Source organism: Grus americana, chromosome 13 (assembly GCF_028858705.1).
Source record: "Grus americana isolate bGruAme1 chromosome 13, bGruAme1.mat, whole genome shotgun sequence".
NCBI lineage: Eukaryota > Metazoa > Chordata > Aves > Gruiformes > Gruidae > Grus > Grus americana.
In genome coordinates, this window is record NC_072864.1 from 2907892 (window position 1) to 2930185 (window position 22294).

Genomic DNA, 22294 nt, shown 5'->3' on the forward strand with positions numbered 1-22294 from the left:
AAATAAATTACCGGGGCTGATTGTTGGTCAGGACACCGAGTTAATGGCTGGTGGGCAGCACTGTAAAGGGCAGGGACGTGGCCGGTGCTTTCGGAGGATCCGTCCTGCCGGCGTGAGCACGGACACGGTGCCTTTCCGCTCTGTTTTGGGTCGGGGGAGCCGCACAAAGGGCCGTGGCGTGGGGAGGGGGCCGCGGGTGACACAGCGGTGATAGAGGGGGAGGGAACAACGCGTGCGGGCCGCCCCGCGTGGGGGGGGCTGGTGCGCGAATCCCCGCGTGGGGCCGGTTCTAAACCCCCTCGCTGGGGTGGGTTTGTAAATATTCCACCCCCCCACCCCCCCCGTGGGGTCCCTCTGCACCCCCCGCGGCGGCCGCCGCAGCTCCGAGCCGGCCCAGCCGGGCTGGCGGCAGGCGGGCGGGCGGGCAGGGGGGGGCGGCAGCGACTCGATCCTCCCCCCGGCTCCCCCATCGCGGGCAGGTCGCGGCGGGGGGGCCGGGGAGGAGCCGGGCCGGGGGCGCCGGGGCCGGGAGGCGGCCGGCAGCCGCCCTTCCTCCGCGCCGCCAGCGGGACCCAAACTTTCGCACCGAACTTTTATTCCCTTTTTTTTTTTTTCTTTCCCTTCTCGTTGTTTGGGGATATTTTTTGTTGTTGTGTTTTGGTTTTTTTTTTTTTTTTCGTTGCCTTCTCCGCGGCGGGAGGAGGCGGGCGGCAGCGGGGGGGGGTGGAGGAGGGGGGGGGGGAAGAGCGCTCCGCAAACCCGCCCCCCGAGCCTGCGTGTCCGGCGGAGCCGCGGGATGAGCCGGGGGCGGCGATGAGCGCGGCGGGGCCGGGGGCGGCGGCGGCGGCGGCGGCGCCGCTCTCCCGCAAGCAGCGGCTGATGGCCGCGCTGGCGGCCGGCGAAGCGGCGGTGGCGGGCGGCCCCGGGGCTCCGCAACCCCCGGCACCTCCGCTCTGCTGCTTCATCTGCGGCGGCGGCATCAGTCGCGGCAAAGAGCTAAAGCTTCAAGTGCGACCCCCCCGCGACCACCGACCCTTCTTCCCCTTCCTCCAGCACCAGGAACCGGCGCCCGGCGCCCGCGCCGTCTCGGCGGAGGGCTGCGCCTTGGTCTGCGCCGTCTGCCGCTGTTTCCTGGGCGAGCAGTGGGACTCCTTCGAGCGCAGCCGCACGCCGGTGGAGAAGCGCATGTACTGGCTCAAGCGGCCCCATCAGTGCGAGGCGGCGGCGGCGGCAGCGGCGGCGGCGGGGGGAGCCGGGCTGCGGCGGGGGGCGACGGGCTGGGACCCCGCCGCGCCGCCGCGCCGCCCCGCCGGCCAGGAGGAGGAGGAGGAGGAGGAAGAGGAGGAAGAGGAGGAGGGGGAGGAAGGGCCGGCAGCCGGCTCCGACCTCTCCGAGCTCTCCGACGCCGAGCCCCTTTCGGAGCCCGAGGGGGCGGGCGACGCGGCGCGGCCCCCCCCGGCGGCGGCGGGCAAGCGGGGGCCGCCCTGCTGCTCCTCGGAGGACAGCGAGATCAACATCACCAGCGAGGAGGAGGAGGAGGAGGAAGGCGGCGAGCGGCCCGCTTGGGCATCGGGCACCGCCTGCTACATCTGCGGCAGCCCCTTGTCACCCACCACCCAGCACCGCGTCCACGTGCAGAAGCAGGAGAAGACCTCGCCGGCACCCTTCTTCCCCTTTCTCTGGCTTCACAGCCCCCCGCCGGGCGCCCAGCCCCTCTCGCCCGCCGGCAGCACCCTGGTGTGTCCCTGCTGCTTCGCCTCCCTCATGCAGCAGTGGCAAAGCTTCGAGCTGGCCAACGTGCCCGTGCTCCAGCGGCTCTACGTGGTGCCCCTCAACGCCGGTGCCATGCCTGCCAAGGGCTGGCGAGGGCTGAAGGAGGATGGGGCGGGCGCCCCACCGGCACCGGAGGCTTGCTACCTCTGCGGGGAGGAGTGCGGCAAGGAGGCGAGGCCGGTGGCGGCCAAGATCACCAACGGCAATGCGAAGAGCACCATGCATTTCCCCTTCCTCAGCCTCCTGCCTTGCCCGCCCAGCGCCAAGGGGCTGAACAAGCACTGGGAGGTGAGCAGCTGCCGCAAGTGCTTCGGGGTCTTGCAGGACCTGTGGGCCATGTACAGGGCCTGCCACAATGAGGAGCTCATCACCTCAGTGCAGAGCTTCCTGGGGAGGTACCACCAGGTCTTTTCCGCCGGTGACCCCAGCAGCCTGGTCAGCCACCCTGCCATCAAGCCCGGTCCCACCTCCGTCTGCTACATCTGCGGGGCCGAGCTGGGAGGTGGCAAAGAGTTCCAGCTCAACGTCAACCCGCCAGGGCGATTTGGGGAGAAGGAGCCCTTTTTCCCCTTCCTGACCGTCTACCCACCCGCGCCGCGGGCCAGACCGGCCGACTCAACCGGGCTGGTGGCCACCTGCATCCTTTGCTACCACGACCTGCTGGGGCAGTGGCTGCAGCACGAGGGCAGGAACTCCCACCACCCCAGCAGCGCCTGGTCCCGGCAGTACAAAGTGGAGACCTTCGTCTGCTTCTTCTGCCGGCAGGAGAAGAAGCGATGCCTTGGATTAAAAGCGGTTCAAGTGGCCAGGCTCCCCGTCTTCCTCTACACCCTCCGCGTGGCCAACAGCTTGCTGGTGGATGACGGGAAGCAGCTGACCATCGGCGCCTGTGCCGAGTGTAGTGCTGTGGTCCTGGCTGGCAAGAGCATGACCCCGCCGGAGCTGCTGGCGGCGGCACCCCCGGCTCTCCTCCCCAAGGTAAGGTGGTTGGCCCGGATCCCATCCCTCCCTCCCTCCCCTCCTGGCGTTTTTCACTTTGGGCATCGAGGAGGAGGTAGAGTGGTGACATAGACGGATGCTCTCCTTTTGGGTCTGGTCCCTGGGGGCGAACGCTAATGGATGGGGTGCCTTTAGCAATGAACTTTTGGAGCTGTCAAGCTGCAAAGGAATGGATAAAAATCCTTCCAAGAGGTGGGGAGAGCCAAGACCTGTCCTGTTGCAGAAGCGTATATCTGTGTTATTGGCGCCTGCTTGCTGGCAGCCCTGTGCGAGGGAGGTGGGGGGCCGGCACGGAGGAAATCCCGATCCCGTGCCGCTCGCCGTCATGGGTGATCAGAGGTGCTGGAGGGGAGGGAGGGCTGCCTGGCCTGCTCACTGCGGCAGCATCCTCGGAAAGCTTGAAGGAGCGCGTGGCCTCCGCCGCCGTAGGAAACTTCCCAAGTTGTCTTCAGTTTTATGAGGCGCCTTAATCAAAGGGGTTCCCCTTGGAGAAACCTCAGCCCTTCCCACGGCCGGGGGGCTGATGTGCGGGCTCGGAGCTGGGTGCCCCCCACCTGCGCTGCTCTGGTTACCCTGCAGCGAGGGACCCCCAGGCAGCATCCCCCTGCGCCTCCAGCCCCCTGCGCCCCCCGAGCCGCCGTGATGGAGCCCTGCAGCCCTGAAGGGTGTCGTGGGTGTCATCGCCCGGGTGCTGCCAGCTTCCCGGGTTGCTCTTTTCTGCACCTCCCGCCGCGGTTACGCAGGGTGCTTCGGGGGCATCACCTAGAGAAAAGGTTTACCAGTCGCAAGCTTGGCTTTCTTGTGGGATGGGGAAATAACTGCTTTTACTCCCAAATTTCCAGCTTGTAGGAGCGTGCTGGAGAGCCGCTGCTCTGTATCTGCAAACCAAGCCCCAGGCCAGGCTCTGTAAAATGCCAGCATCCTAAATCCCCGAGTTCGTTTTCAAAGCCTTTCGGCTCCATTCGTAGCCAGAACCCCGCGGCTCTCCGAAGCGCTGGCATTTTCTTTAGAAATGTAAACCAGCCCTTCCAAGACAGCGCTCCTTTTCTCTCCGTTTGCTCTCCCTTGGCTGGTTACAAACACAATTTTCCGTTCAGCCGTGCCGGCTCCTGAGCTGGGGGGACGTTACTTGGAAAGCCACCGGACAGGAGCTGCGCGCACCGGAGGGTCGGCGTATGTGGCACTGGCACAGAGAGTGCCAGGATGGTGCAGGAGGTTGGGTTGGCACCAGTGATGGGAATCCTCCGGAAGCCGTTGCTTTTGGGTGGTTTCCCCTGGGCTCCATCGGCCCAAGCCGGATGGTCCCAACATCATTGCAGGTCATTCGTGGATGCAGATGATTTATTTTCAGGCTCGCCCTCACGGGAGTCTGCTTCCAGCCAACGCGACTTGCAGTGCATGGAGGGGTCTGAGGTGGTGGAGACTTTCTGGATGTTGGAGGTGGTTCGGGGCTGCATGGCTTGCATTGCCCGTGTGGTCACGGCCACGCTGCCCGTCTGCCTGTCCCCTGGTCTGCTGGCATTTGCAGGGTGCTGGGGCCCTTGCTGGCTGGTGGCCAGGGAGGGCTCAGGAGTCAGGCGAGCATCCTGGGGAGCGAACCCGGGCAGTGATGCTGGGGTGATGCTCCGGCAGAGCCCGGGTGGGTGCAGGTGATCAGGGGGGTGACATCTGCATGTCCACAGCCGGTATATCACGCCTCTGCCCTGTTAGTGTCCGCAGGCCACGTCATGGGGACATTATGGACAGCAATTCTGTCCCAGCTCAGATGCTAGTGTTGGGTGCTTGGGGGTGCTTCCCGCAGGGTTCCTTAGCGACCCCCCCTGGAACCCAGCTTATCTCAGGCACGCCAGTCCTCGTGCCCGCTAGCCCCAGCCCCAAACTCCCACTTGGGCTCCTGCCTGCAACCGCGTCTCTGACCTGAGCGGCTCTGAAAAGCTTTTGTGTGGGACTATGAAAGGCAGAGGGGGAGGAGGAGGAGGAAGCGGAGGGTGTCCCGGGGAAGGGATGCTATTCAGTTCCTCCCTCTTGTTCCCTGGTTTGCTAATGAGCAAATTAAGGGGCTGCTGCAACGGGCAGGGTGGCAGGAGGCAAGGCAGAGCTGCCTGGGGAGGGGACTGGTCCAGGGACTGTTTCAGTTTGCCGGGCTCTGCTGTGTCCTGGTGGTGACTCTGGCTGGCCAGGAGGTCCTCTCGCCTTTTCCCTCTCCGTCTCCACATGCTTCCCATCAAGGCTGAGACCTCACAGATGCCAAGGTTATTTAAAACATGGCTTAATGCTTAGGTCGGGTGCTTGGCTAATTTAACTGTACCCTCATTCAGCCATGCTGCCTGCTGGAAGTCACCCTGGATGAGCCTTTCACCCTTGTGTGACACCCAGGTCCCTGTTCAGGTGGGACCAGGCAGGAGGGAATGACCCCGAGGGGTTAAAACCATCTCCCTGTTCCTCCTTGCAGCTCTGCAGCTTCATTGTTTGAATGCACTTGCTTTTCCACACACCCAGGATTAACACACCCCCCCCGCACGCAGAGCTGGTGGTTTGCTACTGTCCTGCTTGCAAGTGGTTGACCCAGATGGCTCCAAGTTTGAGGCACCAGGTCAATAATGCCACCAGACACTGTCACAGCCCCCTCTCTTACCAGGGCAGCAAGAGCAGGATGGGGCTCAGGTCCTCTCTATAACAGCTTGGAGGTGCTAAGGAGGGAACCCCACGTCTGAGGCCCGTCAGGAGGGTGGAGGCTTCAGTATTTTGGGTGGGGAGGTGCCTCTGCTGCTGGTTTGGTGTTGGGGAGCAGCGGGGCAGGTGATGCTCTATGGAGGTGTGGGGGTGCCGGTGGTCCCGCCTGCTGCAGGAGGGTCTCTCACCTGCAGGTAAGCTCTGCGGGCAGGGGGGCTGCTGCAGCAACCTGCTGCTGTTGGCTTGTGTGGGGTGGGTTTGGGTTCTCCTGCCGAGTACAAATGGCAATGCTGAGCTTTGGTAAGGGTACCCCGGTGTGGTACCTTTGGCTTGTCACCAAGGTGCCCTCCAAGGTGTGCAGATGTGTGTCGTGAGACTACATACTCTTTTCAGCTGTGCCCCTTGCGAGGGGGATCTGTACGGATCTCTACACCCTTTGGTGCAGGGCTCCTGAGTTTGGGGCGGCCGTGCTGCCACCGGGTAGCTGTCTCATCCTCCCCATCCAGAGAAACCGCCTGTGCGTCCCACCGTCAAGCCCCCGCTGCCGGTCGGGAGGAGCCGGCTCCCTGGGGTGCTGCGGGACAGGCAGCGGCTGCGAGCAGAGCAGGTGTCGAGGTCGATTGCTTTGAATAAACCATCAACCACCCAGGCTTGGCCGGGGTCCAGAGGCGATGCCGACCCGCATCCCCGGCCGGCCGTGCCTGCTGAAGCGGCCTCTGAAGCCGCCCCTCGAGCCCCCCTGCCCTCTCCGAAGGGCAAAGAGCCGCGTCGCCGGCAGTCCCAGGTCAAGGGCTGCTTCTGCTCGGCCCAGATGGGGTTTTCTGTGCTTGCTCCGATCCTTTCTCTCTGCCAGCACTGGGAAAAGCTTCCCCTGCCTTTCCGACTTTCCCCATCTTCGCCTGCCACCACTCTCGCTGCAGCTACGTACCTGTAAAAGTAGGCTCCGCTGCTTTGTGTTTTGGTTTTTTTCTTTTCCCCCCTTCATGCAACTTTTTGCAAATACATTCAGGTTTCTGCAAAGCTCTCAAATCCCACCATAACTTGAGCAAAGCTGTTCAAGTTTCACCTGGGTGCTGCATGGCACAGTGCAAAACTTGCAGCTGGTGCCATCCTGCTCCTTGGGAGGACCCAGAACTCGCTGTCGTGTCTCCAGCCCTGTCCTCAGGCTGGTTTCTGAGCATCGCCCCGTGTTTTCCGTCTCCCGTTCCTGCTTTGTGGTGGTCACTTGGGTCTCACTGCATGGGGCTGTGCCTGACAGGGCACGGTCAGGCTCATGGGGCTGAGTTTGCTGCATTTATTGCTCGGCAGCGGTGGTGTTGGCTCAGCTGGGGATTTGACCCCTTTTTTCAGATTACAAGCTCCAAAGGTCATGCTGCATTTCCAAAACGCTACGTCGAGCATACAGCTGTTGGTGGGCATTTTCTTTTTTGGCTTTTGAAAAAGGTTTTGGGCAAACATCAAAGAGTTCTTGTGTTTTCAGCTAAACCTTGTCCTACTGATGCTGAGTAGCAGCTGAAACTCCTGGATGCTGTGAAAGCAAACCCAGGAGGTGGAGGGTGATGCCTGACCCTCCTCCCGCATTGCACGGGGCCGAATTCCTGGTGAGGGTACAGAATCCCAGGTAGTGGCCAGGCAGGACCTCAGGCGCATTTGCATCTTTTATTAATTTTGAAGCAAACCGAAAACCTCCTGGCGACTGGCAGCGTTTTGGGCGGTTGCACTTTCTCTGCCAAGCTGGTGGCTCCTCCGCACATCCCCAGCCCAAGCTTCATGTGTGGGCTGCAGAGGGGTGCCACGGGTTGCAGAGGGGTGCCATGGGTTGCAGAGGGGTGCCATGGGTTGCAGAGGGGTGCCACGGGTTGCAGAGGGGTGCCACGGGTTGCAGAGGGGTGCCATGGGTTGCAGAGGGGTGCCATGGGCTGCAGAGGGGTGCCACGGGTTGCAGAGGGGTGCCACGGGTTGCAGAGGGGTGCCATGGGCTGCAGAGGGGTGCCACGGGCTGCAGAGGGGTGCCACGGGTTGCAGAGGGATGCCATGGGTTGCAGAGGGGTGCCACGGGCTGCAGAGGGATGCCATGGGTTGCAGAGGGGTGCCATGGGCTGCAGAGGGGTGCCATGGGCTGCAGAGGGATGCCACGGGCTGCAGAGGGGTGCCACGGGCTGCAGAGGGGTGCCATGGGCTGCAGAGGGGTGCCACGGGCTGCAGAGGGGTGCCACGGGTTGCAGAGGGGTGCCATGGGCTGCAGAGGGATGCCACGGGCTGCAGAGGGGTGCCATGGGCTGCAGAGGGGTGCCACGGGCTGCAGAGGGGTGCCATGGGCTGCAGAGGGGTGCCACGGGTTGCAGAGGGATGCCATGGGTTGCAGAGGGGTGCCACGGGCTGCAGAGGGGTGCCATGGGCTGCAGAGGGGTGCCACGGGCTGCAGAGGGGTGCCACGGGCTGCAGAGGGGTGCCATGGGCTGCAGAGGGGTGCCACGGGCTGCAGAGGGGTGCCACGGGCTGCAGAGGGGTGCCATGGGCTGCAGAGGGGTGCCACGGGTTGCAGAGGGGTGCCATGGGTTGCAGAGGGATGCCACGGGTTGCAGAGGGGTGCCATGGGCTGCAGAGGGGTGCCATGGGCTGCAGAGGGGTGCCACGGGCTGCAGAGGGATGCCATGGGTTGCAGAGGGATGCCACGGGTTGCAGAGGGATGCCACGGGTTGCAGAGGGGTGCCATGGGCTGCAGAGGGGTGCCATGGGCTGCAGAGGGATGCCACGGGTTGCAGAGGGGTGCCATGGGCTGCAGAGGGATGCCACGGGCTGCAGAGGGGTGCCACGGGCTGCAGAGGGGTGCCATGGGCTGCAGAGGGGTGCCACGGGCTGCCTTGGGCTTCTGTTCATCCCTTAAGCATGAGAGGAGCAGAGCTGGTCTCGCTCATCTTCATTTTTTGGCTTCCAGCTTGGGTTGGCTTTGGTGGTTATATCTGTGCTCGTGCCAATTTTTGCCATCACTAATTCTAGCAGATACAGAGTAAAATCAGGCCAAGGTATTTTAAGCCAACTTTACTGGGATAAACCTGTTTTGTTTGCAGCATATGTCTACGTTAAGATGTTTTTAGCGAGTCTCACGTTGCCTTTCAGCAAAGCAGCTTCCTCCGCAGCGCCTGCTGCGGCTAACACCGACCGGGTCTGGCATTTTCGGATGAGATCTCAATGCTGGCATGGAGGTGGCAATATAATCATGATATGACTTCATGTCTTGGGGCACGGCCTCCCGCGGGATCGTGTTCCCAGATGGCAAACAAAGAAACAACACGAGGAAAATGTGCTGCTTGCTTTTTCCTGCCGATGAGGTCAGGGCGGGTTTGGTATGTATGCAGCTGGGCTGGAAAGCCGTGCCCCTCCGTCCCTCCTCATCCTCACCCACCGCTTAGGTTGTTTCAGAGTCACCCCACGGGCTGGTGGCTCGTCCCCCCTGGGGTCTCCGGCCAAGGGTGCACGTCCTTCAGCTGCAGTGGAGGGAACAGCAAAGGAGCCTTTTGCTTTGGCCAGGCTGACCTTGCTGTACCAGCTGTCCAAAATACCAGGGCTCCCGTGCTGCTGCCAGCCGCCGTGTCCTCCAGACCTTGTGCTGACTCCACAGCTCACCAGCTGGCTGCTATATATTTATTTTTTACCACCTCCCCCCCGGCCCCTTGCCTTCTCTCTGCCTTTCCCAAAAGCAGCAGCGGAGGACTGGCAGCCCGAGCGCTGCCTCTCTTCTGCAGGCACCTGCCAAAAATGCTGGCCTGAAATGTGTGCTGCCCAGGAAACCCTGCCTGCACCCCCCCCAAAATATCCCCTCCAGCTCCCTGCCCTGGGGAGAGGGACCGGGGGAGTCCCTCTCTGCTCTCCTGCAGTGAAAATGCTTTTGCATTCACTGGAGCATCTTGCAGCAGCGTCCCCGTCTGCGCTTCGTGTGAAGCCGCGGCCAAATCGGGAGATGGGGTAGAGGGATGGACGGCTCTGGCTGTTGCGGACGGACAGATGTTTTGTCCAGACACTTGGCCTTTCCCGGCCGGCCGGGAAGCGAGGTCGCAGAGGGCAGCCCGGGATGCTCTTCAGCCGCTTCCCAGCGAGGAGGAACTTCCCCGCGGTAGCAGCATGGGTGCCTGATTTTGCAACTACCTTGGTAATGGCAGGAGCCAGCCGGCTTTTCACCGTCCTGTTCCCCCCAACGTGCCAGCTAGGTCCTGTGCCACCACCCCCACTGTTGTCATCCTCAGGGGCTGAGCTGGGACCAAGGAGATCTCCATCTCCTGAGCAGGTTTTGGGCACCCGTGAGGTTTTGGGGACCGCACGGGCACGGAGCCCAGCTGGTTTGCCAGGAGCCTGTTTGTGCCTTGCTGGCTGCGATGGGTGCCTGCTGTGCCCTGGATCTGTTCCCGTGCTGGTTTTTTGGGGGGGAACCTCTGTTTGCTTCCTGCAGGCACCTTTGGCACGTGCCGCTCATAGCGGGGTGCTCCCTGAGGCTCCCTGGCTCCCCAGGAAGGGCTGTCGGCCAAAAAGATCCCGTGGGTCCCATGCTGCTGGGCAGCATCTGGCCAGATGTTGCCCTTCCTCCCTGCAGCAAAAGGCCTGTGCCGCACGCTGGCATCCTGGGCTTGAAAGGATGGCATGGAAATGTTCCTCTGTGTTGGGGGGCACACACGACACTGCCCTCCTTGGGGACGGCCAAGTCTTGGGGGGGACTTTGTAGGGGCAAATCCAGGAGGGTGGTGGGGCAGGAGCATCCCAGTGTGTGGGGAGCAGGGTGGGAGCTCCAGGAGGAGCCACCGGAGCTTGGCCGGCGGTGGCAGGCTCCCAGCCGCACCGGGCTTTCTTCTGCCACGAGCAGCTGGTGATGGGAGACCTTCCAGTGCCGCAATCCTGCCCGGCCCAGGGCTCTGACAGCTCCGGTTCCCCCCACCGCCAAGGCGGGCAGCAGCGGTGCCTTGAGCGTGCCTTGGCTCCTTGCAGCACCGGTGCCATGCGTCGGCAGGTGCCAGCCTGGCTTTCGTGGATGCGGTGGTGCTCCTTGCTTGCACCCCTGCTCGCAAAAGGCATCGCTCCGCTGGCCATCAGAGCCTGGTTCCCCTCCCTGCGGCACGGGGAAGGTGCCGAAGCCCCGGTGCCAGCCCGGGCCGCCCTGGGCAGGTCACGGTTTGCTCCTGCTGCCGAGCGAGCAGCTGCTCCGGCACGGTGCTGGCGGCCCCGCCGGTGTCTCAGCCGCCCCGGCGCACGCGAGCCTTGCTGCAGCATGGCTGGATAAACAGCCTCGTGCAGCTGGCCTGGCTGCGGTGTGACTTTTTTTCGTTCCCCTGGATCTTCAGTAGCAGAGCAGGGAGGAAGGGCATGGCTCCTGCTCTTGCTCCGGGAGGGAGTTTTGGCTGGGCTGGGAGGAGGAGGGCATTACCTGGGTGCACTTTGCAGCCTGGCACGAATATGATGCTGCTTTTCTCCCTCTTTATTTTCCTTATTTTCCTCCTCCCCCCCCCCTTCCTACGTCAGTGCAAATGCTGCCGGGCTTTAGTAGCTCTTGGGAGACTGAAGTCATCTGTTTACCCGTGGAGCTGGCGTGCTCGGAGCAGCAGCTGCCCTGGCTTTCCTTCTCTAACCTGCCGGCCCGCGGCGAGGTGCCTGTGCCGAGCGTGCCGCGACCCGTGCCAGGGCAGGGCGAGCACCGCGGCTGCCTCGGGCTGCCTTGTGTGGCACACCGGTGGCACGTGCAAAACGGGGCTGGGGGAGCCCGTGCTGTCGTGCTGCAGGTGTAGGAGCTCCCTCCAGCCGGAGAACTGCCGAGATGCCGCGGTTCGGTGCCTGTATACAGGTACCGGTGCTGGACAGGCCGTTCCCGGTTGCAGTGGGCACTTGCTGCAGGATTTACGGGGGGTTATTCAAACCCTTGCACACAAACCCAGGAAATCGCTGTCTGGCCCAGTGCTGCCTCTTCTCACCCCGTGAGGGATGCGGAGCGTGGCAGGAAGGCTCGCAGAGACCGCTTTGTACCCCATGCTCTCTCCCAGTTCCTCCCAGTGAGCTTTTGGCTTCTAGTTCAGAGCTAAAACAAGGCTGAGACCCAGCTAGGATGCAAGGGGAGCTCATTAGGGGAGATCATAGTGGTGACCCTGCAGGCAGGAGCATCCCCCCTTTGCTGCGGGGACGGGCAGCTGCCTGCTGTGGCCAGAGGGCAGGAGCACGGTGGTGCTTTCCAGCCAGGGAAGATGCTGGGGCTGACTTAGCACAGAGCCTGGCTGTTCCCAGGGCTGTCTGCCCCCCTGTGACCCACCACCCATCCCAGCGTGGTGGCACCCGGTGTCATCCCTGGCACCTGCTGCTTTTGGGGCTGGGGACGTCCATCGTGGGGGCATCTTACCCCTTCCAGCCCCAGCTGGGGCTGGGTGCCTGTCCCCACGGGACCCGCTGCACCCCATGGCACAGCCCGGGCTCCGCTGCAGCCCCGTGCAAGGTGCTTTCCCCCATTGACCCTCCAAAATGGTTTCGATTGTCCCCCTGGCTTTGTCCCCCTTGGAAGGGGGGAGCACATCAGCTGGTGGCTCTGGGGGGCCACCGGCAGCTCCCGTGGTTCCCGGGGAGATGGACATGAGGATGCTGCGGTTGCTGGCCGGGACCTTGGAGCTGGGAACATTTTGGTGACAGCCGAGGCGTCAGCCTCTTGCTCACGGTTTGCAGCTGCGGTGGGGCGGACAGACCCAGGGAGGGATGGATGGACGGACGGACGGACAGCTGTACAAGGCATCTCGGGGGCCGCGTGCGGGGTGTAGGGCGAGAAGCAAATTGCCACCGTCACCTCCCATCTGCCTGCAGCATGTTTCTGGAAGTGGGCTGACTTCAGTCGGCCGTGAAGCTTTTCATCGAGTGATGATCAAGTGCTAGTGATTTTTCAGTTATTACCCTGGCGAGGAATAAATATATATATATATGTGTATGTCTCCTGCCCTCCCTCCTTGTCTTCACTGCTAAAACAGCTGCATTTTCTTCTCTCCATCTCTCCCCGCCTGCTCCTTGGAGCAAGCAGCGTGAGTTATCCTGAAGTGAAAACATGGCGAAGACAAGGCCCTTCAGTTTTCCCGGGAGGTAACCGTGCCAAGGTCAACCCGGCACGGGGACGGGGCCCTGGCTGCCGCTGCCGCCCCGGCTTTCAGGTGTGGGTGGCACCCCGGGGGGCTCGGCGTGCCCCGGCCATCCCTGGTGCGGAGGGCTCCCCGGGGAGCCGGGGGGAAGCCGCCTCTCCTGCCTGCAGACAGAGTCCAGATGCCCTGGCTGCGGTGTCTGTGGAGGGGGAGATGAATTCACTCCTGCAGTCTTCTGTTTTCAGTCCAGAACATCTGCACAGTAACTGGGAAATCTGGGCTTTCTCCTGCTTCTCAGCCAGGTCCTGTCAGTCCTTTCCTCTTCCAAAAAGGGGGTCGGTGGTTGGGTTTTCGTTTTGTTTTGTTGGTTTTTTTTTTTTTCTTTCTTCTCCCCTTTCCCTCCGTTGCTTGTGCCATGTAACCTGCTCCCTGTCGTGTATCCTGTCGGGGCTGTGCCCGGATTTTAGTCCTTGCAGCTGCTGCAAAGCAGGGGTGGCTTTTGGGGGACCCCCCCGATCTCAGCCACCCCCCGAGCAGCCGGCTGGGGACGTGGACTCCCCTGGGAGCAGGTTTTCTCATGAGGCTGTCCCCGGGCTGGGTGGCTGGTGGCATGGGGTTGCACTGGGGTCACGCAAGCTGCTACATCCCTTATTCCAGCGGGTTTTTCTCTTGCTGATTGCCCATCCTTGTGCTCTCAGGCCTGATCCTGCATCCCCAGAGCCCGGGCACTGCTTGCAGTGTGCTTGGGACTGCACATCCCCTTTGCTGCCCGTGGCTCCCTCCCAAGAGCTTGCACTGGCAAGCATGCAGGGTGGGGGCCACCCTGGTCCCAAACCCCCCCTCCGACTCCCCGTTATTTCCAGCAGCGGGTGGCTTGGCGAGCCCAGCCCCGGGCTGGCTCTTGGCTTGGCAGCGTCCCATGCGGGTGAGGTTTCTCTTCCAGCCCTGCCGCTGGCTCGGGCTCCTGGCAGGGCTGCGCTTGGGTGCTGGGCGCCCCAGGCACCTCCTCTTCCTCGCTGCTGCTTCCATAATACTATGCCATGGGGCAATGCATCGCCCTGGTATTTGCAGCCCTCAAGGAGGAGTAAATCCTGCTGCATCTCACCTCCTTCCTCCCACCCCTGTGCGTGGGCAACCCTTGTTCTCAGCGACCTGACCTTCCTGCACCTGAGCTGCTGGTGTCCGACGAGCCCTAACCCCACTCCATCCTTTATCGTACCCCCTTCTCCTTCGTGCACAACATTTTCTTCCCTCTTTTCTCGCCTCTTTGTCCCTTTGCTGTGTTCCTCCCGCTTCGCTGCCCTATTTCTGGCTGCGCTGGCCCCGTGCCCGGTGCCCTCCGCTCGGAGCGGAAGGAAGAGCTCTGGGGGAAGGAGGGCAAAGCCGGGGTGATGCCAGCAGAGGTTTGACCCCGTCTTGGAGAAAGGACCGACTGATCAGAGGGCGTTTGGGGTCATGGGTATCGTGGGTGCCGTCTCCCTTGTGGGTCCCCACGTACGGAGCCGGTGGCTGGGTTGCAACCAGCGCAGCCCAGGGCGAGCCGGGGTCTTGCAGCACCCAAAGAGACAGAGGAGGAGGGAGATGGCACCCCCTCTTTTGGCACTTTGGGGACCTTGGGGCAAGTGCCTAAATATGCAAGCGGCGCTGCGTCCCCTTGGGTTTCCTGCTCCTGGAGGAGAGGAGAACCCTCGGGACGGGGTGATTTTTGGGTGGGCTGCCTGGAGGAGACGGCTGGGCAGGGTGGCTGGGAGCCGGGCACCCCGAGCACCCCTGGGCACCTGGAGGTGACGTGCGCCCGCTGTCCCCATCCAGGGGACAGCCGCATGGCGCTGGCTTTGCAGCTGCTATTTCTGGCTAGTCCGTGGCCTCTGTGCTGCGGTCACCAGCGCTGGGGCAGGCAGGGTCCCGCTGCCGGCAGCTGCTGCCCTTTTCCTTTTTATTCCCTCGGACCCGTGGGATGGATGGGGACAGGATGAGGAATCCCCCCCCCTCCCTTCCCCAGCGCGGGCAGTGATGGAGAAGCTTGAGACCTCTTGGGATCTCCGCGCTCCAGCCCTGTTTTCCTCCCGTTTAAACCCGGCGTACATCTCTGTTTGGTGGGCGGCTGTAAAAATAGCACTTGGTTTGAGTTAGGAGGGTGGCGGGGAAGGGCTGGGAGGGGGCTGGGGTGCGGGGGGGAGGTCCGGTTTCTCCCTTTCCTGGAGGAATTAGGGAGGCCACATGCTGCCAGGAGTGTTTGGCTGGTAGAGGCAAGCGGAGGCTCCGAGGAGGCGAGCAGGCGTCCGCACAGATGGAAATTTGATCACCCACGGCTCAACAGATTGTTTGATTTATTTTAAAATCAAGCAGATGGCTGCAACAGGAGTTTGTTTAAGTTCAGCTCCGAGCTGGGCCAACGGCCAGGATACTCGGGGGTAGGCGTGCCAAAAAATGTTCAATGACTTTGGTCATCACCCACCTCTCCTCCTCCTCCTCCCCTCTCCCTCGCTCCAGCGCACACACCCCGGCTCCCCCTTATCGCATCCTCGCCTTCATCTCTTGGCTCCAGCATCTCACTTTGTCTCTCCTGGGCGGGTGCGCACGCTTGCCCTCCACTTTTCCTCCCCATCGACTCGGGTTTAACTCTTCCCCATCCATCCCCTTGCCCTGGCTCTCTCGTACTGTGCGGGTGCAGGGAGGGCCCCCCCCAATGCAGAGAGGGAGCAGAGGGGCTCCCTCCTTGTCTCCTTCTTCTCTGGGTCCGACTTGGGGTGCGGTGCTGGGGAAAATGGAGGGGTGGGGGTCCCGGTTGGGTGCCCAGAGGGGATGTCCTGACTCGTGTGGCCATCCCTTCGTGGTGGGGAGGGGGTGGACGGGTCCTGGTGTCCCCCCACCCTGCCCCGAATGTGGGGTGACCTGAATGGAGACGGGGTCCCAGCAGCGTGCGGTGCTGCCGGCTGGGGGGGACATTGAATGCTTGGCTTGGGTCCCCTGTTTTAGGGTGTGAGGGGTGACCTGGGGATGGAGAAGAGACCCCGTGCAGCACGTGGTGGCTCTGGATGTGTTTCTGGCCTCGCTGCCACACGGCTGGCAGGGAAGGGGCTGGGGGAGCCGGTGGGAAGCAGCCTGGGATGTGCTAAACTGTCGTAAACGGGACGGGGAAGGCTCTGGTCAGGGCTTTAAATAGCTCTGTGCCACTGGGCTGGCTCTGCGCGGGGGATCCGGCCACCCCAGGGCAGCGCAGGGTCCCCAGCACGCGTGGCCTTGTCCCCTCGCCCTGCCAAGGGGCGTCTCGGATGCTGTCTGTTGCAGGGGCAAGGACCTCTCTGCATCTCCCGGGGCAAGCAAGCGGGATGCTCCAGGAGCACCGGGCATCCTGTTCCTGCTCCTTGGTGGCCTCAGGATGTCCCTTTGCCCCATGCCAGCCCCGTGCACCTCCCAGCACCGCGGCAGGTTCGGTGCATGGCCGGTGCACCCTCTCGCTGAGGGTTTTCATGCCGGGGAAGTGCCCGTCATCCTATTTTTAGGAGCAGGGCAGCCGGGCGGTGGGACGAGGCTTTTCCCCGGCACCCGACCCCTCCCCACGACGGGGCTGGGGGCTGCGGGTCCCACTGGGGAGAGGGGCCGGGGCTGGAAGGGGTTAAGGCAGGCGAAGGAAAACAAGAGTGCTGCAGGGCCTGGGTGGGTGACAAGCCAAACAACTGTTTTTGACTCACTGTTGCTGCCTTGCCAAGTGCAATTGCTTCCACATTCCCATCCCCTGGCTGGAGGGGCGCGGGGAGACGTTGGCTTTTCGCGGTTGGGAGGGGAAGGGGGATGCCGGGGGAGCGGCAGCGGGAAGGGCTGGCTCTGCACCGCTTTTTCTCGGCTCTTCTCTCTTTTATTCCCCTCCCAGTGGAGAGGCAGGAAGGGGCAGGGGGTGACGCTGCTGGGGGGGGTGACGCTGCTGGGGGGGGTGACGCTGCTGGGGGGGGTGATGCTGCCGGGGGGGTGATGCTGCTGGGGGGGTGATGCTGCTGGGGGGGTGATGCTGCTGGGGGGTGATGCTGCTGGGGGGTGATGCTACCAGGGTCACTCGTGCCAGCTCCTGGTGGAGCATCCCTTTTGCCAAGCCCCAAAGGTAGGAGAGGGAGTGGGGGGGCTGAAATGCACCCCCAGGGTTGGTCTGCCCTCCCTTCTCTTGCTGTTTGTCTGCAAGGGGGGACCCTGAAAGGCAGCTCCTTCCCTGCCAGGGGGTGCTGATAGGTTTTGGGGGGTGGAAGCATCCCTTTGCCCCCTATTCCAGCTCCTGTACCCCCTCTCCTGCAGCAGCCAGGGATGGAGCCCCGCATCCTCGATGTCCCTGTTGCAGCCACATACAGGGATGGAGAGTGACCCTGTTGCAACTCTGCTCGGAGACGTAGGGTCTCATGTGGGGCCAGGCCCCCCACCGTGCCTGGCCAAGGCGGTGAACTGAGTGTGCGGGGTGGGGGAAATCTGCCAATGGGGTTTGGGGGGGTTGTTAATAAAATCCCCAGGCCTCCGAGTGCTGGTGCCGTTGCGTTGCAGACAGCAAGAAATAAGCCCTTGGAGAAGAGGCTTGGTAGTTACAGCGAAGATTTGAGCTACTCAGGGTTGCTGCTTTGTGGAGTTAATTATCTTCTGAGTCTGGGTTTTTGGTTGGGTTTTTTTTTGTTCCTTGGGATTATTTCTTGGCAAACGAGGCGTCGTTTTAAAGCACTGAGCTCTGCTCCCTCTGAACTCCTGGCTGCTAAGTGGTATGTAGGAGATCCTGCTCTTCAAAAAAACCAACCAAAAACACACCCTCAAAAAAGCCCCGTTGCCTTTGCAGTGCAAGTATGGGGTCTGGGGCAGCTCGGGAAGATTTTGTGTGTGTTCCTGGAGCCGTTTCCTTGGGGGAGCCGGAGCAGCAGCCGGTGGCAGGGGAGGATGCGGAGGTCCCCTGGGAGCGGCATCCGGGGGAACGCTTGGTCCCTGCAGGGCTTGGGGCTGCTTGGTGTGCCCCCCCATGCCAAGCCTGTATTGGGGTGCCTGGAGGGAAACCTTCGGCCCTTTGGAAGGTGTCAGGGTGTGCTGCGAGCCGACCCTCGGGGGAGGAGGGGGTTTATAGGGTGCCTTGGCCAGTGGCAGTATCCCGCGCTGGGATGCTGCAGGGTTGGGATATCGCTCCGGCATCACACCCCCCTTGCCCTCTGGCTCCCGGGGCTCTGCAGCCGCCTCTCCCTGCTTTGCAGAGGTCGTTATTTCCCCTCCTGACTGCGGCAAGGGTCTGTGCGTGCTGGGGGTGCTGGGGACGCGGTGCAGGGGAGCTGGCCTGGATGCTGTCAGCCACACGGGATAAACACGGTCCCCTGACGGGGAGGGAAGGTAAATGCACACCTGGCTCCCGGTCTGCCCTCGGAGCTGTTCCTACGGGATGCGACACTTCGGAGCGACTCCTCTCCCTCCTGCTGCCGGTACCTGTTTACTCTCAGCCTTGCATGCTGAAACCTGGGGGAACAGATGCAGCGGCAGCCTCTGGGTGTTGCAGAGCAGGAGCCGGCAGCGATGGAGGTCGGGAGGAACATCCCTTCCCCGGTAACGCTGCAGGAAGGACCCGCGGAGCTTTGCCCGAAGCATCCCGGGGTGTGGGAGAGCCAGCTTGTGCCGTGATGTTACGCCACTGCGACAGGCACACTGTCCATCATCCTTGCACCAGGAGGGCTGCCTGCCCAACCTCTGCCCGTACCCCACGCGCATCCACGCTGCCCCGTGGGGTTCATCCCCACTGTGCCCATCACCCTGGCATCGTGTCACCTGAGGCAAATCCTCCAAACTCCCCGATGGGGGCTTTGCAGGGGAAGCAAAAAGCCCTCCCGGTGCTTTCCAACCACGAGTGGCAGGGGATGCCCGCGTCCCCCTTGTCGGACACCTTGTCAGCTCCTAATCCGGACATGAGAAGGCAATTAGGGGCCGGGATCCCCTTTCCGAGGCAGCAGATGGGGCGCGGCGACGTGCCGCGGAGCTGGGGAGCAGCGGCAGAGGGGCCGGCGCACAGCGGCTCTGCCTCCTAATGTGTTTGCAAATCCTCACCAGCTGAGGGGATTAAAGCCGGCATCTGGCTCGCTTTATAATATTAAAACAAAGGGAGTTGTAGGCGCCATGATCGGGGGCAGGCGAGGGAGGGAGGGAGGGAGTGTGGGGGGGAGCTGCTGCTCTGCTTGCTGTGCTGGGAAAGTCTGCAGGAATCCCCCCCCCCCGCCCCAAGCCCTTCCCAGGAGATTTTCCCCAGGGAATAAAACAATTTGGGGGGGTGGGGGGTGTCCTCACCCCACCGGCAGCACCGTGAGGGACACACCGGGCACCGATTTCCAAGCTACGCAGCCCATCGTGCCGTGCGGTGCAGGAGCTGGCCCCCACCCCAGCCCCCCCCGGGACGAAGGGCAGCGCTGGGGATGCCGGAGGTGGGTGGGCTGCAGGGTTTTTTTTTTTTTGGGGGGGGGGGGGGGAAGGTAGGGAGGGGGTTAGATCTGCTTTTTTCCACCCCGTTGCGCCGCTCTGGAAGCGGCAAGAATTCAGGAAGCCGGCGCACAGCGAGTGCCAAGTCAGGCTGTACCGCAGCCAAGCCCCTGCTTGTTTTCTCGTCTTGCTGGAGCCAGTAAGTGACCTTATTAGCTTAGGGGGCAGCTGCCTTATTAACACACATCTGGCGGCGAGGAGGCCGCATAGTCCCTATATTGTCTCCCTGCCTGCTCCTAATCCGGTGGTACCTTGCTGGGGGAGCTCGCCCCGTGGCTTCCACCACCCCCCGGTAGCGGGGCTGGCTCTCCCCATCCGGGGTGTAAACTTGGGGGGGGGTTTGTGCTGGTTGGGGCAGGATTAGGCAGATGGGGCTTTGCATCTCCTCAAGATTATAATTTAAGATTATAATTTAAGATTATAATCTCTGCAAGGTTATAATCTGCGGGGGGTGTGTGGGTGTGTGTCTGTGGAGTGGGGGCTCCCCCCCAGCGTGAAAGCTGTGCTGGTGGCATTCCCATGGATGCCGCCCCATCTCCCGCAGCCTTTTCTTCTTTCCTATGGGGCAGGCTCCGCTTTTTGGGGCGCAGCATCACTCCTCGGGACAAGAGATTACACTGAGGGGCTGGACCACCCATGCAGCATCCTCGCATCCCTGCCAGCAGCTGGGGTGGGCACTGGGATTTCCCTCTGGCGTGCAGCGGGGATCAGCGTTGGAGCGTCCTGCAGTGAGGAGAGCCTCTGGAGCATCGGCTTTGGGGTTTTTCCAATGGATTTGGCCGTCGAAGGGGGCAGGTTCCCGAGGGGGGTGCAAGCTGGGAGGCTCCTGCTCCTTTGCCATGTGCCGGATTGCCCCGGGCTCTGCTCCGGGCTGTCCCAGTGGCTATGCATCCCACCCAGAACTGCCCATCGTCCCCGTGCGGGACCTGCCAGTGGGACCACCGCCAGCCCCGCGCCTGGCACCTGCCCTCGCCCGGCACCGCCGCGCTTCCTCTCCCCGCCTGTAATTAGAGCCGAGCTAGAGGGGGCCCCCACGCCGCGTCGCCCCGGCAGCGTGCATCCCAGGGGACCGAGGGCGAGCGGGATTGGGGGCAGCCGGGGTGCCGGGTGCCTGCCCACGCCTCTGCCGTGCAGGGATGCCCTTTGTCCTTCTTGGCGCGTGGGGGAACTCGGCAGCGCTTGGCTTCTCCCTCCTGCTTTGGAAATTCAAAACATTTACAGGGCAGCCCACTCGCGCCCTGCCTGCCACGGAGCGAGGCACTTGGCTGACTCCTCTGCTTTCCTTGGCTGCTTCTCCCTTGCTTTCACACTCGGGGGGGACCTTTTCTCCATCCCCTCCCCTTTTCTTTTTTTCTTTTTTTTTTTTTTATTTTTTTCCTATGGTATAAGCTTGAAAAAACCCACCAGCAGCCTGCAGGAAAGGCCATCAAGGGGGACAGGAGGCAGAGCCTGGGGCAAGTGTGATGGTGGCAGTGCCGATGCCGGACGGCCCCTTGTGCTGACCTTGTTCTCCGCCGGGAAGGGCGGCCGTGCCGGGCAGCCGAAGCAGCCCCGCGCTGTACCAGTGCTAATGAGTTCTGCCTGAGCAGAAGGATTAATTAGCTGCTGGGAGGGGGAGGGCATCCTGCTGCCGTGACTCCGGTGCTGCTGGGTGCAGCGGTGAAGCCTGGCACGGCACGGTGCCCGATGCTGCGGCACCGGCGGTGCTTTTGCTCAGGGCCGGGGGCTGCTGGGAGGATGCTCTGAAAGGAGCCGGCGGTTCTTCTGGAGCAAATGCCACGGGCCAGGTGGGGAGAGGAAACCCACCCTCTTTTTTCCTCTTTTTTTGGGAAAAAAAAAAAAAAAAAAAGCCATGCGAGGGGTTTTTGCTCCGTGGTTGTTCCTGTGCTGTTGTCCCTCCAGGAATGGGAGCTGAGGGTGGGACCTGGATGTGGCAGGAGCACTGAAATACATCCCGTGGGGTCTAAAATGACCCTAACGGGGACGAGGTGGCAGCTGGCCTGGGGCTGTGCATGGGCAGGATCTGGCCATGTGCCAGGGCTCAGCCCTAACCCCACTTTTGCTGTGGCCGGGCCAAAATCCAAAGGGCTCAAGAACACTCGGGAGCGTTGTGCTGGGGACTGTCACCCTCCTGTCCCTGGGAGGGGAACACCAGACCTGGCTTGGGGCTTTGGGCAGCCCATTTAGCTGGGGGGGGGGGGGGCGTTGGGGGGGGCCGTGGGGCTGCTCCGTGCCCCATCCTCCCACCAGGCGAGGATGCGGTACCCCCCTCCCCTCCAGCACGCAGGAGAGCCAGGCGTGGGGGGGGACATCAGGGGGGAGGCCCCCAGGGAGAGGAGCAGGGACATCGTGTCAAGGCCGGGAAGGTCGTGAGGACGCGTAGCTTGAACTTGAATTAGATGGTAATTGCGACGTGCCTAATTACAGGGAAAGAGCAAATCACTCCGGTGCTTCATAAAGTGTCTGACACGGAATAACGAGGATAATTAGCAATCAGACGGGAAGCTGCTACCTCCCTGCTTGCGCGCTGCCCCCCGAAAGCCCCGGGGAGCCCTGCTCCCCCTCCTGCCGTGCGGACCCCGCTCTGCAAACCGCCTGCCCCCGTGCAGGGTGGTTGCATTGCTTTTGCCCCCTCCGGCATGGGACATCTGCCCCCTCCGGCATGGGACATCTGCCCTGCAAAGCCACCCGTGCAGGGGCGAGGTACGGCTGGTGGCCGTGCCAGACGTCCCCGGACGTGTGCGTGTCCAGCCGTGCTGCTGTGCAGCGCCGGCAATGCATTAATGCTGGCTGACGCTAGAGCGCACCAGAAGCATGCCATGGCATCCTCCCGGGGACACGGCACCCGGCAGGGCCACCTGCCCCGGCCACCTGCCCACGGGCACCCTGGGATGGCCCTGGAGGCACCCGCTGCCACCCCGCTGGGGACCCTGGCTGCCCTCAGTGGCCGCGGGGGACATCGTTAGCGGATGTTGGGGCTGTGATTGATGCCGGCTAATTGCACCCGGGGTTTCACCCCTGGGGGGGGGGGGGGGGGGGGGGGGGTGGAGGGACGCAGCACCCTGAATGACACCCCTGCCCTCCCGGCCCCGGCACTGCCCGCAGGGAACCAGGAGAATGAGGAGCATCTGGCTCCAAATTAGCTGCACCTTTGAATGATGCTGTAGTTGGTTTAGGGAATGCATCCCCCGCAGGGAAGCTGTGCTGTGCTGGGGGGCTCATCCCAAACCTCCTGTCCCCCCATCCCAGAGTACGGGGGATGGACGAGCATCCGCTGGACA

General features: G+C 62.8%; 1 protein-coding gene across 3 annotated transcripts in view; it reads left to right on the plus strand.

Annotated features, from left to right (window-relative positions):
* Nucleotides 1-755: 755 nt before the first annotated feature.
* GSE1 (Gse1 coiled-coil protein) overlaps nt 756-22294 on the plus strand; it is a 103356-nt gene continuing 81817 nt past the window's right edge. For all 3 annotated transcript variants that reach the window (XM_054840115.1, XM_054840116.1, XM_054840117.1), the window contains exon 1: nt 756-2751. In XM_054840115.1, coding sequence (XP_054696090.1) covers nt 814-2751 — 1938 coding nt within the window. In that variant the 5' untranslated portion in view covers nt 756-813. The remainder of the gene's footprint in view (nt 2752-22294) is intronic.